Here is a 15,402-nt window from a genome sequence, read left to right on the forward strand (position 1 = left end):
AACCATCCCACTACCACCACCACGCTGACCCCAAACCATCCCACTACCACCACCATGCTGACCCCAAACCATCACACCACCACCACCATGCTGACCCCAAACCATCCCACTACCACCACCATGCTGACCCCAAACCATCCCACTACCACCACCATGCTGACCCCAAACCATCCCACTACCACCACCACGCTGACCCCAAACCATCCCACTACCACCACCATGCTGACCCCAAACCATCCCACCACCACCACCACCATGCTGACCCCAAACCATCCCACTACCACCACCATGCTGACCCCAAACCATCCCACCACCACCACCACCATGCTGACCCCAAACCATCCCACTACCACCACCATGCTGACCCCAAACCATCCCACTACCACCACCATGCTGACCCCAAACCATCCCACTACCACCACCATGCTGACCCCAAACCATCCCACTACCACCACCACGCTGACCCCAAACCATCCCACTACCACCACCATGCTGACCCCAAACCATCCCACCACCACCACCACCATGCTGACCCCAAACCATCCCACCACCACCACCACCATGCTGACCCCAAACCATCCCACTACCACCACCATGCTGACCCCAAACCATCCCACTACCACCACCATGCTGACCCCAAACCATCCCACCACCACCACCATGCTGACCCCAAACCATCCCACTACCACCACCATGCTGACCCCAAACCATCCCACTACCACCACCATGCTGACCCCAAACCATCCCACTACCACCACCATGCTGACCCCAAACCATCCCACCACCACCACCATGCTGACCCCAAACCATCCCACTACCACCACCATGCTGACCCCAAACCATCCCACCACCACCACCATGCTGACCCCAAACCATCCCACTACCACCACCATGCTGACCCCAAACCATCCCACTACCACCACCATGCTGACCCCAAACCATCACACTACCACGACCATGCTGACCCTATACCATCCCACTACCACCACCATGCTGACCCCAAACCATCCCACCACCACCACCATGCTGACCCCAAACCATCCCACTACCACCACCATGCTGACCCCAAACCATCCCACTACCACCACCATGCTGACCCCAAACCATCCCACTACCACCACCATGCTGACCCCAAACCATCACACTACCACCACCATGCTGACCCCAAACCATCCCACTACCACCACCATGCTGACCCCAAACCATCCCACTACCACCACCATGCTGACCCCAAACCATCCCACTACCACCACCATGCTGACCCCAAACCATCCCACTACCACCACCATGCTGACCCCAAACCATCCCACCACCACCACCATGCTGACCCCAAACCATCCCACTACCACCACCATGCTGACCCCAAACCATCCCACTACCACCACCATGCTGACCCCAAACCATCCCACTACCACCACCATGCTGACCCCAAACCATCCCACTACCACCACCATGCTGACCCCAAACCATCCCACTACCACCACCATGCTGACCCCAAACCATCCCACTACCACCACCATGCTGACCCCAAACCATCCCACTACCACCACCATGCTGACCCCAAACCATCCCACTACCACCACCATGCTGACCCCAAACCATCCCACTACCACCACCATGCTGACCCCAAACCATCACACCACCACCACCATGCTGACCCCAAACCATCCCACTACCACCACCACGCTGACCCCAAACCATCCCACTACCACCACCATGCTGACCCCAAACCATCCCACTACCACCACCACCATGCTGACCCCAAACCATCCCACTACCACCACCATGCTGACCCCAAACCATCACACTACCACCACCACCATGCTGACCCCAAACCATCCCACTACCACCACCATGCTGACCCCAAACCATCCCACTACCACCACCACCATGCTGACCCCAAACCATCCCACTACCACCACCATGCTGACCCCAAACCATCACACCACCACCACCATGCTGACCCCAAACCATCCCACTACCACCACCACGCTGACCCCAAACCATCCCACTACCATCACCACGCTGACCCCAAACCATCACACTACCACCACCATGCTGACCCCAAACCATCCCACTACCACCACCATGCTGACCCCAAACCATCCTACCACCACCACCACCACGCTGACCCCAAACCATCCCACTACCACCACCATGCTGACCCCAAACCATCACACCACCACCACCACGCTGACCCCAAACCATCCCACTACCACCACCATGCTGACCCCAAACCATCCCACCACCACCACCATGCTGACCCCAAACCATCACACCACCACCACCATGCTGACCCCAAACCATCCCACTACCACCACCATGCTGACCCCAAACCATCACACCACCACCACCATGCTGACCCCAAACCATCACACCACCACCACCATGCTGACCCCAAACCATCCCACTACCACCACCATGCTGACCCCAAACCATCACACCACCACCACCATGCTGACCCCAAACCATCCCACTACCACCACCATGCTGACCCCAAACCATCCTACCACCACCACCATGCTGACCCCAAACCATCCCACTACCACCACCATGCTGACCCCAAACCATCACACTACCACCACCACCATGCTGACCCCAAACCATCCCACCACCACCACCATGCTGACCTTTGATATGAGGTTCCTTACTGTGGAATACAGTGTTTGGTTTTTACCAGGCAAAATGGGACTCATCTCGCTAAAAATGGCACAACCAATTATTTTTTTCACACAGGGGCATTGGGTTTTGCATAACTTTGTTTATGAAATAAGTATGTCATTGTTGTGTTAGTTGTTCACTCAGGTTCCCTTTATCTAATATCAGGTTTTGGTTGAAGAGCTGATAACATTCAGTATCAAAAATATGCAAAAGTAGTGAAAATTTGAAATGGGCAAATACTTTTTCACGGCACTGTAGTAAAACCCTTTCTGTGTGTTTCAGGATGAAGAGGAGGTCCCAGGAGTGTCCAGCCGGCCAGACTCTCAGTCTGAGGAGAAGAAGATCCTCGATACCAACAGTGACGAGTTCCCAACGAACGTAACCAAGCACATCATCGAGTAGGTCTCCCTTTCATACCCTAACCCTAACCTCTGACCCCTAATCCCTAACCTCTGACCCTTAACCCAAACACATCATCGAGTAGGTCTCCTTTTTACACCCTAAACTCTGAACTCTAACCCCTATCAATCACTAGTCAGCGTCCTACTATAGACAGTGGGCTGACTAGTGATTGATATCTGTTTCCTACTATAGACAGTGGGCTGACTAGTGATTGATATCTGTTTCCTACTATAGACAGTGGGCTGACTAGTGATTGATATCTGTTTCCTACTATAGACAGTGGGCTGACTAGTGATTGATATCTGTTTCCTACTATAGACAGTGGGCTGACTAGTGATTGACATCTGTTTCCTACTATAGACAGTGGGCTGACTAGTGATTGATATCTGTTTCCTACTATAGACAGTGGGCTGACTAGTGATTGATATCTGTTTCCTACTATAGACAGTGGGCTGACTAGTGATTGATATCTGTTTCCTACTATAGACAGTGGGCTGACTAGTGATTGATATCTGTTTCCTCCTATAGACAGTGGGTTGACTAGTGATTGACATCTGTTTCCTACTATAGACAGTGTGCTGACTAGTGATTGATATATGTTTCCTACTATAGACAGTGGGCTGACTAGTGATTGATATCTGTTTCCTACTATAGACAGTGGGCTGACTAGTGATTGATATCTGTTTCCTACTATAGACAGTGGGCTGACTAGTGATTGATATCTGTTTCCTACTATAGACAGTGGGCTGACTAGTGATTGATATCTGTTTCCTACTATAGACAGTGGGTTGACTAGTGATTGATATCTGTTTCCTACTATAGACAGTGGGCTGACTAGTGATTGATATCTGTTTCCTACTATAGACAGTGGGTTGACTAGTGATTGACATCTGTTTCCTACTATAGACAGTGGGCTGACTAGTGATTGATATCTGTTTCCTCCTATAGACAGTGGGTTGACTAGTGATTGACATCTGTTTCCTACTATAGACAGTGGGCTGACTAGTGATTGATATCTGTTTCCTACTATAGACAGTGGGTTGACTAGTGATTGACATCTGTTTCCTACTATAGACAGTGGGCTGACTAGTGATTGATATCTGTTTCCTCCTATAGACAGTGGGTTGACTAGTGATTGACATCTGTTTCCTACTATAGACAGTGGGCTGACTAGTGATTGATATCTGTTTCCTCCTATAGACAGTGGGCTGACTAGTGATTGATATCTGTTTCCTACTATAGACAGTGGGCTGACTAGTGATTGACATCTGTTTCCTACTATAGACAGTGGGCTGACTAGTGATTGACATCTGTTTCCTACTATAGACAGTGGGCTGACTAGTGATTGATATCTGTTTCCTACTATAGACAGTGGGCTGACTAGTGATTGATATCTGTTTCCTACTATAGACAGTGGGTTGACTAGTGATTGACATCTGTTTCCTACTATAGACAGTGGGTTGACTAGTGATTGATATCTGTTTCCTACTATAGACAGTGGGTTGACTAGTGATTGACATCTGTTTCCTACTATAGACAGTGGGCTGACTAGTGATTGATATCTGTTTCCTCCTATAGACAGTGGGCTGACTAGTGATTGATATATGTTTCCTACTATAGACAGTGGGTTGACTAGTGATTGATATCTGTTTCCTACTATAGACAGTGGGTTGACTAGTGATTGATATCTGTTTCCTACTATAGACAGTGGGCTGACTAGTGATTGATATCTGTTTCCTACTATAGACAGTGGGCTGACTAGTGATTGATATCTGTTTCCTACTATAGACAGTGGGCTGACTAGTGATTGATATCTGTTTCCTCCTATAGACAGTGGGTTGACTAGTGATTGACATCTGTTTCCTACTATAGACAGTGGGCTGACTAGTGATTGATATCTGTTTCCTACTATAGACAGTGGGCTGACTAGTGATTGATATCTGTTTCCTCCTATAGACAGTGGGTTGACTAGTGATTGACATCTGTTTCCTACTATAGACAGTGGGCTGACTAGTGATTGACATCTGTTTCCTACTATAGACAGTGGGTTGACTAGTGATTGATATCTGTTTCCTCCTATAGACAGTGGGTTGACTAGTGATTGACATCTGTTTCCTACTATAGACAGTGGGCTGACTAGTGATTGACATCTGTTTCCTACTATAGACAGTGGGCTGACTAGTGATTGATATCTGTTTCCTACTATAGACAGTGGGCTGACTAGTGATTGATATCTGTTTCCTACTATAGACAGTGGGCTGACTAGTGATTGACATCTGTTTCCTACTATAGACAGTGGGCTGACTAGTGATTGATATCTGTTTCCTACTATAGACAGTGGGCTGACTAGTGATTGATATCTGTTTCCTACTATAGACAGTGGGCTGACTAGTGATTGATATCTGTTTCCTACTATAGACAGTGGGCTGACTAGTGATTGATATCTGTTTCCTACTATAGACAGTGGGCTGACTAGTGATTGATATCTGTTTCCTCCTATAGACAGTGGGTTGACTAGTGATTGACATCTGTTTCCTACTATAGACAGTGGGCTGACTAGTGATTGATATATGTTTCCTACTATAGACAGTGGGCTGACTAGTGATTGATATCTGTTTCCTACTATAGACAGTGGGCTGACTAGTGATTGATATCTGTTTCCTCCTATAGACAGTGGGTTGACTAGTGATTGACATCTGTTTCCTACTATAGACAGTGGGCTGACTAGTGATTGACATCTGTTTCCTACTATAGACAGTGGGCTGACTAGTGATTGATATCTGTTTCCTCCTATAGACAGTGGGTTGACTAGTGATTGACATCTGTTTCCTACTATAGACAGTGGGCTGACTAGTGATTGATATCTGTTTCCTACTATAGACAGTGGGTTGACTAGTGATTGATATCTGTTTCCTCCTATAGACATTGGGTTGACTAGTGATTGACATCTGTTTCCTACTATAGACAGTGGGCTGACTAGTGATTGACATCTGTTTCCTACTATAGACAGTGGGCTGACTAGTGATTGATATCTGTTTCCTACTATAGACAGTGGGCTGACTAGTGATTGATATCTGTTTCCTACTATAGACAGTGGGCTGACTAGTGATTGATATCTGTTTCCTACTATAGACAGTGGGCTGACTAGTGATTGATATCTGTTTCCTACTATAGACAGTGGGCTGACTAGTGATTGATATCTGTTTCCTACTATAGACAGTGGGCTGACTAGTGATTGATATCTGTTTCCTACTATAGACAGTGGGTTGACTAGTGATTGATATCTGTTTCCTACTATAGACAGTGGGCTGACTAGTGATTGATAACCACTCTGTTTCCTACTATAGACAGTGGGCTGACTAGTGATTGATATCTGTTTCCTACTATAGACAGTGGGTTGACTAGTGATTGATATCTGTTTCCTACTATAGACAGTGGGTTGACTAGTGATTGCTATCTGTTTCCTACTATAGACAGTGGGCTGACTAGTGATTGATATCTGTTTCCTACTATAGACAGTGGGCTGACTAGTGATTGATATCTGTTTCCTACTATAGACAGTGGGCTGACTAGTGATTGATATCTGTTTCCTACTATAGACAGTGGGTTGACTAGTGATTGATATCTGTTTCCTACTATAGACAGTGGGCTGACTAGTGATTGATATCTGTTTCCTACTATAGACAGTGGGCTGACTAGTGATTGATATCTGTTTCCTACTATAGACAGTGGGTTGACTAGTGATTGATATCTGTTTCCTACTATAGACAGTGGGCTGACTAGTGATTGATAACCACTCTGTTTCCTACTATAGACAGTGGGCTGACTAGTGATTGATATCTGTTTCCTACTATAGACAGTGGGTTGACTAGTGATTGATATCTGTTTCCTACTATAGACAGTGGGTTGACTAGTGATTGATATCTGTTTCCTACTATAGACAGTGGGCTGACTAGTGATTGATATCTGTTTCCTACTATAGACAGTGGGCTGACTAGTGATTGATATCTGTTTCCTACTATAGACAGTGGGTTGACTAGTGATTGATATCTGTTTCCTACTATAGATAGTGGGCTCCCACTCCTCTTTCTATTCTGGTTAGGGCCAGTTTGCGCTGTTCTGTGAAGGGAGTAGTACACAGTGTTGTACGAGATCTTCAGTTTCTTGACAATTTCTCGCATGGAATAGCTTTCATTTCTCAGAACAAGAATACACTGACGAGTTTCAGAAGAAAGTTCTTTGTTTCTGGCCATTTTGAGCCTGTAATCGAACCCACAAATGCTGATGCTCCAGACACTCAACTAGTCTAAAGAAGGCCAGTTTTATTGCTTCTTTAATCAGAACAACAGTTTTCATCTGTGCTAACATAATTGCAAAAGGGTTTTCTAATGAACAATTAGCATTTTAAAATTATAAACTTGGATTAGCTAACACAAAGTGCCATTGGAACACAGGAGTGATGGTTGCTGATAACTGGCCTCTGTAGATATTCCATAAAGAATCTGCCGTTTCCAGCTACAATAGTCACTTATAACATTAACAATGTCTACACTGTATTTCTGATCAATTTGATCTTATTTTAATGGACAGAAAATTTGCTTTTCTTTCAAAAACAAGGACATTTCTAAGTGACCCCAAACTTTTGAACGGTAGTGTATATACTTTGACTTAGACTTAAAGCATTGCGCAACCTCATGGGTAAGCTATAGGCATTGTCTTTCAGCTGAAAGAAAGTGAATTTCCGCTCTTTTGGGCTTTTTAAAATAGGTCATTAACATATATTTTATGTATCTCAGGTCTGCAAAGCAGGATGTTGATGATGAGTACACAGTGCCAGAGACTGAACTGACCATCTTTCAGCAGTCCTACTACGGTGTGGCTCACGCCATCATTGAGAGAGTCGACAAACAGTCTTCGCTGCTCATCAACGGCATGCTCAAACACTACCAGGTAAACCTAGCTCAAACACTACCAGGTAAACCTAGCTCAAACACTACCAGGTAAAACTAGCTCAAACACTACCAGGTAAAACTAGCTCAAACACTACCAGGTAAAACTAGCTCAAACACTACCAGGTAAAACTAGCTCAAACACTACCAGGTAAAACTAGCTCAAACACGACCAGGTAAAACTAGCTCAAACACGACCAGGTAAACCTAGCTCAAACACTACCAGGTAAAACTAGCTCAAACACTACCAGGTAAAACTAGCTCAAACACTACCAGGTAAAACTAGCTCAAACACTACCAGGTAAAACTAGCTCAAACACTACCAGGTAAAACTAGCTCAAACACTACCAGGTAAAACTAGCTCAAACACGACCAGGTAAAACTAGCTCAAACACGACCAGGTAAAACTAGCTCAAACACGACCAGGTAAAACTAGCTCAAACACGACCAGGTAAAACTAGCTCAAACACTACCAGGTAAAACTAGCTCAAACACTACCAGGTAAAACTAGCTCAAACACTACCAGGTAAAACTAGCTCAAATACGACCAGGTAAAACTAGCTCAAACACTACCAGGTAAAACTAGCTCACACACTACCAGGTAAACCTAGCTCACACACTACCAGGTAAAACTAGCTCACACACTACCAGGTAAAACTAGCTCACACACTACCAGGTAAAACTAGCTCACACACTACCAGGTAAAACTAGCTCAAACACTACCAGGTAAAACTAGCTCACACACTACCAGGTAAAAGTAGTCTACCAGGTAAAACTAGCTCAAACACTACCAGGTAAAACTAGCTCAAACACTACCAGGTAAAACTAGCTCAAACACGACCAGGTAAAACTAGCTCAAACACGACCAGGTAAAACTAGCTCAAACACGACCAGGTAAAACTAGCTCAAACACTACCAGGTAAAACTAGCTCAAACACGACCAGGTAAAACTAGCTCAAACACTACCAGGTAAAACTAGCTCAAACACTACCAGGTAAAACTAGCTCAAACACGACCAGGTAAAACTAGCTCAAATACGACCAGGTAAAACTAGCTCAAACACTACCAGGTAAAACTAGCTCAAACACTACCAGGTAAAACTAGCTCAAACACTACCAGGTAAACCTAGCTCAAACACTACCAGGTAAAACTAGCTCAAACACTACCAGGTAAAACTAGCTCAAACACGACCAGGTAAAACTAGCTCAAACACGACCAGGTAAAACTAGCTCAAATACGACCAGGTAAAACTAGCTCACACACTACCAGGTAAAACTAGCTCACACACTACCAGGTAAAACTAGCTCAAACACTACCAGGTAAAAGTAGTCTACCAGGTAAAACTAGCTCAAACACTACCAGGTAAAACTAGCTCAAACACTACCAGGTAAAACTAGCTCAAACACGACCAGGTAAAACTAGCTGAAACACGACCAGGTAAAACTAGCTCAAACACTACCAGGTAAAACTAGCTCACACACTACCAGGTAAACCTAGCTCACACACTACCAGGTAAAACTAGCTCACACACTACCAGGTAAAACTAGCTCACACACTACCAGGTAAAACTAGCTCACACACTACCAGGTAAAACTAGCTCAAACACTACCAGGTAAAACTAGCTCACACACTACCAGGTAAAAGTAGTCTACCAGGTAAAACTAGCTCAAACACTACCAGGTAAAATTAGCTCAAACACTACCAGGTAAAACTAGCTCAAACACGACCAGGTAAAACTAGCTCAAACACGACCAGGTAAAACTAGCTCAAACACTACCAGGTAAAACTAGCTCAAACACTACCAGGTAAAACTAGCTCAAATACGACCAGGTAAAACTAGCTCAAACACTACCAGGTAAAACTAGCTCAAACACTACCAGGTAAAACTAGCTCAAACACGACCAGGTAAAACTAGCTCAAATACGACCAGGTAAAACTAGCTCAAACACTACCAGGTAAAACTAGCTCAAACACTACCAGGTAAAACTAGCTCAAACACTACCAGGTAAACCTAGCTCAAACACTACCAGGTAAAACTAGCTCAAACACTACCAGGTAAAACTAGCTCAAACACGACCAGGTAAAACTAGCTCAAATACGACCAGGTAAAACTAGCTCAAACACTACCAGGTAAAACTAGCTCAAACACTACCAGGTAAAACTAGCTCAAACACGACCAGGTAAAACTAGCTCAAACACGACCAGGTAAAACTAGCTCAAACACGACCAGGTAAAACTAGCTCAAATACGACCAGGTAAAACTAGCTCAAACACTACCAGGTAAAACTAGCTCACACACTACCAGGGAAACCTAGCTCACACACTACCAGGTAAAACTAGCTCACACACTACCAGGTAAAACTAGCTCACACACTACCAGGTAAAACTAGCTCAAACACTACCAGGTAAAACTAGCTCACACACTACCAGGTAAAAGTAGTCTACCAGGTAAAACTAGCTCAAACACTACCAGGTAAAACTAGCTCAAACACTACCAGGTAAAACTAGCTCAAACACGACCAGGTAAAACTAGCTCAAACACGACCAGGTAAAACTAGCTCAAACACTACCAGGTAAAACTAGCTCAAACACTACCAGGTAAAACTAGCTCAAATACGACCAGGTAAAACTAGCTCAAACACTACCAGGTAAAACTAGCTCAAACACTACCAGGTAAAACTAGCTCAAACACTACCAGGTAAAACTAGCTCAAACACTACCAGGTAAAACTAGCTCAAACACTACCAGGTAAAACTAGCTCAAATACGACCAGGTAAAACTAGCTCAAACACTACCAGGTAAAACTAGCTCAAATACGACCAGGTAAAACTAGCTCAAACACTACCAGGTAAAACTAGCTCAAACACTACCAGGTAAAACTAGCTCACACACTACCAGGTAAAACTAGCTCACACACTACCAGGTAAAACTAGCTCACACACTACCAGGTAAAACTAGCTCACACACTACCAGGTAAAACTAGCTCACACACTACCAGGTAAAACTAGCTCACACACTACCAGGTAAAACTAGCTCAAACACTACCAGGTAAAAGTAGTCTACCAGGTAAAACTAGCTCACACACTACCAGGTAAAACTAGCTCACACACTACCAGGTAAAACTAGCTCACACACTACCAGGTAAAACTAGCTCAAACACTACCAGGTAAAACTAGCTCACACACTACCAGGTAAAACTAGCTCACACACTACCAGGTAAAACTAGCTCACACACGACCAGGTAAAACTAGCTCAATCACTATAAGGTAAAACTAGCTCAAACACTACCAGGTAAAACTAGCTCAAACACTACCAGGTAAAACTAGCTCACACACTACCAGGTAAAACTAGCTCACACACTACCAGGTAAAACTAGCTCAAACACTACTAGGTAAAAGTAGTCTACCAGGTAAAACTAGCTCAAACACTACCAGGTAAAACTAGCTCAAACACTACCAGGTAAAACTAGCTCAAACACGACCAGGTAAAACTAGCTCAAACACGACCAGGTAAAACTAGCTCAAACACTACCAGGTAAAACTAGCTCAAACACTACCAGGTAAAACTAGCTCAAATACGACCAGGTAAAACTAGCTCAAACACTACCAGGTAAAACTAGCTCACACACTACCAGGTAAACCTAGCTCACACACTACCAGGTAAAACTAGCTCACACACTACCAGGTAAAACTAGCTCACACACTACCAGGTAAAACTAGCTCACACACTACCAGGTAAAACTAGCTCAAACACTACCAGGTAAAACTAGCTCACACACTACCAGGTAAAAGTAGTCTACCAGGTAAAACTAGCTCAAACACTACCAGGTAAAACTAGCTCAAACACTACCAGGTAAAACTAGCTCAAACACGACCAGGTAAAACTAGCTCAAACACGACCAGGTAAAACTAGCTCAAACACTACCAGGTAAAACTAGCTCAAACACTACCAGGTAAAACTAGCTCAAATACGACCAGGTAAAACTAGCTCAAACACTACCAGGTAAAACTAGCTCAAACACTACCAGGTAAAACTAGCTCAAACACGACCAGGTAAAACTAGCTCAAATACGACCAGGTAAAACTAGCTCAAACACGACCAGGTAAAACTAGCTCAAACACTACCAGGTAAAACTAGCTCAAACACTACCAGGTAAACCTAGCTCAAACACTACCAGGTAAAACTAGCTCAAACACTACCAGGTAAAACTAGCTCAAACACGACCAGGTAAAACTAGCTCAAACACGACCAGGTAAAACTAGCTCAAATACGACCAGGTAAAACTAGCTCAAACACTACCAGGTAAAACTAGCTCAAACACTACCAGGTAAAACTAGCTCAAACACTACCAGGTAAAACTAGCTCAAACACGACCAGGTAAAACTAGCTCAAACACGACCAGGTAAAACTAGCTCAAACACGACCAGGTAAAACTAGCTCAAATACGACCAGGTAAAACTAGCTCAAACACTACCAGGTAAAACTAGCTCACACACTACCAGGGAAACCTAGCTCACACACTACCAGGTAAAACTAGCTCACACACTACCAGGTAAAACTAGCTCACACACTACCAGGTAAAACTAGCTCACACACTACCAGGTAAAACTAGCTCAAACACTACCAGGTAAAACTAGCTCACACACTACCAGGTAAAAGTAGTCTACCAGGTAAAACTAGCTCAAACACTACCAGGTAAAACTAGCTCAAACACGACCAGGTAAAACTAGCTCAAACACGACCAGGTAAAACTAGCTCAAATACGACCAGGTAAAACTAGCTCAAACACTACCAGGTAAAACTAGCTCACACACTACCAGGGAAACCTAGCTCACACACTACCAGGTAAAACTAGCTCACACACTACCAGGTAAAACTAGCTCAAACACGACCAGGTAAAACTAGCTCAAACACGACCAGGTAAAACTAGCTCAAACACGACCAGGTAAAACTAGCTCAAACACTACCAGGTAAAACTAGCTCAAACACTACCAGGTAAAACTAGCTCAAATACGACCAGGTAAAACTAGCTCAAACACTACCAGGTAAAACTAGCTCAAACACTACCAGGTAAAACTAGCTCAAACACTACCAGGTAAAACTAGCTCAAACACTACCAGGTAAAACTAGCTCAAACACTACCAGGTAAAACTAGCTCAAACACTACCAGGTAAAACTAGCTCAAATACGACCAGGTAAAACTAGCTCAAACACTACCAGGTAAAACTAGCTCAAATACGACCAGGTAAAACTAGCTCAAACACTACCAGGTAAAACTAGCTCAAACACTACCAGGTAAAACTAGCTCACACACTACCAGGTAAAACTAGCTCACACACTACCAGGTAAAACTAGCTCACACACTACCAGGTAAAACTAGCTCACACACTACCAGGTAAAACTAGCTCACACACTACCAGGTAAAACTAGCTCACACACTACCAGGTAAAACTAGCTCAAACACTACCAGGTAAAAGTAGTCTACCAGGTAAAACTAGCTCACACACTACCAGGTAAAACTAGCTCACACACTACCAGGTAAAACTAGCTCACACACTACCAGGTAAAACTAGCTCACACACTACCAGGTAAAACTAGCTCAAACACTACCAGGTAAAACTAGCTCACACACTACCAGGTAAAACTAGCTCACACACTACCAGGTAAAACTAGCTCACACACGACCAGGTAAAACTAGCTCAATCACTATAAGGTAAAACTAGCTCAAACACTACCAGGTAAAACTAGCTCAAACACTACCAGGTAAAACTAGCTCACACACTACCAGGTAAAACTAGCTCACACACTACCAGGTAAAACTAGCTCAAACACTACCAGGTAAAAGTAGTCTACCAGGTAAAACTAGCTCACACACTACGAGGTAAAACTAGCTCAAACACTACCAGGTAAAACTAGCTCACACACTACCAGGTAAAACTAGCTCAAACACTACCAGGTAAAACTAGCTCAAACACGACCAGGTAAAACTAGCTCAAACACGACCAGGTAAAACTAGCTCAAACACTACCAGGTAAAACTAGCTCAAACACTACCAGGTAAAACTAGCTCAAATACGACCAGGTAAAACTAGCTCAAACACTACCAGGTAAAACTAGCTCAAACACTACCAGGTAAAACTAGCTCAAACACTACCAGGTAAAACTAGCTCAAACACTACCAGGTAAAACTAGCTCAAACACTACCAGGTAAAACTAGCTCAAACACTACCAGGTAAAACTAGCTCAAATACGACCAGGTAAAACTAGCTCAAACACTACCAGGTAAAACTAGCTCAAATACGACCAGGTAAAACTAGCTCAAACACTACCAGGTAAAACTAGCTCAAATACGACCAGGTAAAACTAGCTCAAACACTACCAGGTAAAACTAGCTCAAACACTACCAGGTAAAACTAGCTCACACACTACCAGGTAAAACTAGCTCACACACTACCAGGTAAAACTAGCTCACACACTACCAGGTAAAACTAGCTCACACACTACCAGGTAAAACTAGCTCACACACTACCAGGTAAAACTAGCTCACACACTACCAGGTAAAACTAGCTCACACACTACCAGGTAAAACTAGCTCACACACTACCAGGTAAAACTAGCTCACACACTACCAGGTAAAACTAGCTCACACACGACCAGGTAAAACTAGCTCAATCACTATAAGGTAAAACTAGCTCAAACACTACCAGGTAAAACTAGCTCAAACACTACCAGGTAAAACTAGCTCACACACTACCAGGTAAAACTAGCTCACACACTACCAGGTAAAACTAGCTCAAACACTACCAGGTAAAAGTAGTCTACCAGGTAAAACTAGCTCACACACTACGAGGTAAAACTAGCTCAAACACTACCAGGTAAAACTAGCTCACACACTACCAGGTAAAACTAGCTCACACACTACCAGGTAAAACTAGCTCACACACTACCAGGTAAAACTAGCTCAAACACTACCAGGTAAAAGTAGTCTACCAGGTAAAACTAGCTCACACACTACCAGGTAAAACTAGCTCACACACTACCAGGTAAAACTAGCTCACACACTACCAGGTAAAACTAGCTCACACACTACCAGGTAAAAATAGCTCAAACACTACCAGGTAAAAGTAGTCTACCAGGTAAAACTAGCTCAAACACTACCAGGTAAAACTAGCTCACACACTACCAGGTAAAACTAGCTCACACACTACCAGGTAAAACTAGCTCACACACTACCAGGTAAAACTAGCTCACACACTACCAGGTAAAACTAGCTCACACACTACCAGGTAAAACTAGCTCAAACACTACCAGGTAAAACTAGCTCACACACTACCAGGTAAAACTAGCTCACACACTACCAGGTAAAACTAGCTCACACACGACCAGGTAAA

General features: G+C 44.2%; 1 protein-coding gene across 9 annotated transcripts in view; it reads left to right on the top strand.

Moving 5' to 3' along the window:
• smarca2 (SWI/SNF related BAF chromatin remodeling complex subunit ATPase 2) overlaps window positions 1-15,402 on the top strand; it is a 134,425-nt gene that overhangs the window by 52,087 nt on the left and 66,936 nt on the right. For all 9 annotated transcript variants that reach the window (XM_071352461.1, XM_071352463.1, XM_071352464.1 and 6 more), the window contains 2 exons: window positions 2,944-3,059; window positions 7,860-8,013. In XM_071352461.1, the coding sequence (XP_071208562.1) occupies window positions 2,944-3,059; window positions 7,860-8,013 (270 nt within the window). The remainder of the gene's footprint in view (window positions 1-2,943; window positions 3,060-7,859; window positions 8,014-15,402) is intronic.

This window comes from Salvelinus alpinus, chromosome 19, assembly GCF_045679555.1.
Source record: "Salvelinus alpinus chromosome 19, SLU_Salpinus.1, whole genome shotgun sequence".
In the NCBI taxonomy this organism is placed as follows: Eukaryota; Metazoa; Chordata; class Actinopteri; order Salmoniformes; family Salmonidae; genus Salvelinus; species Salvelinus alpinus.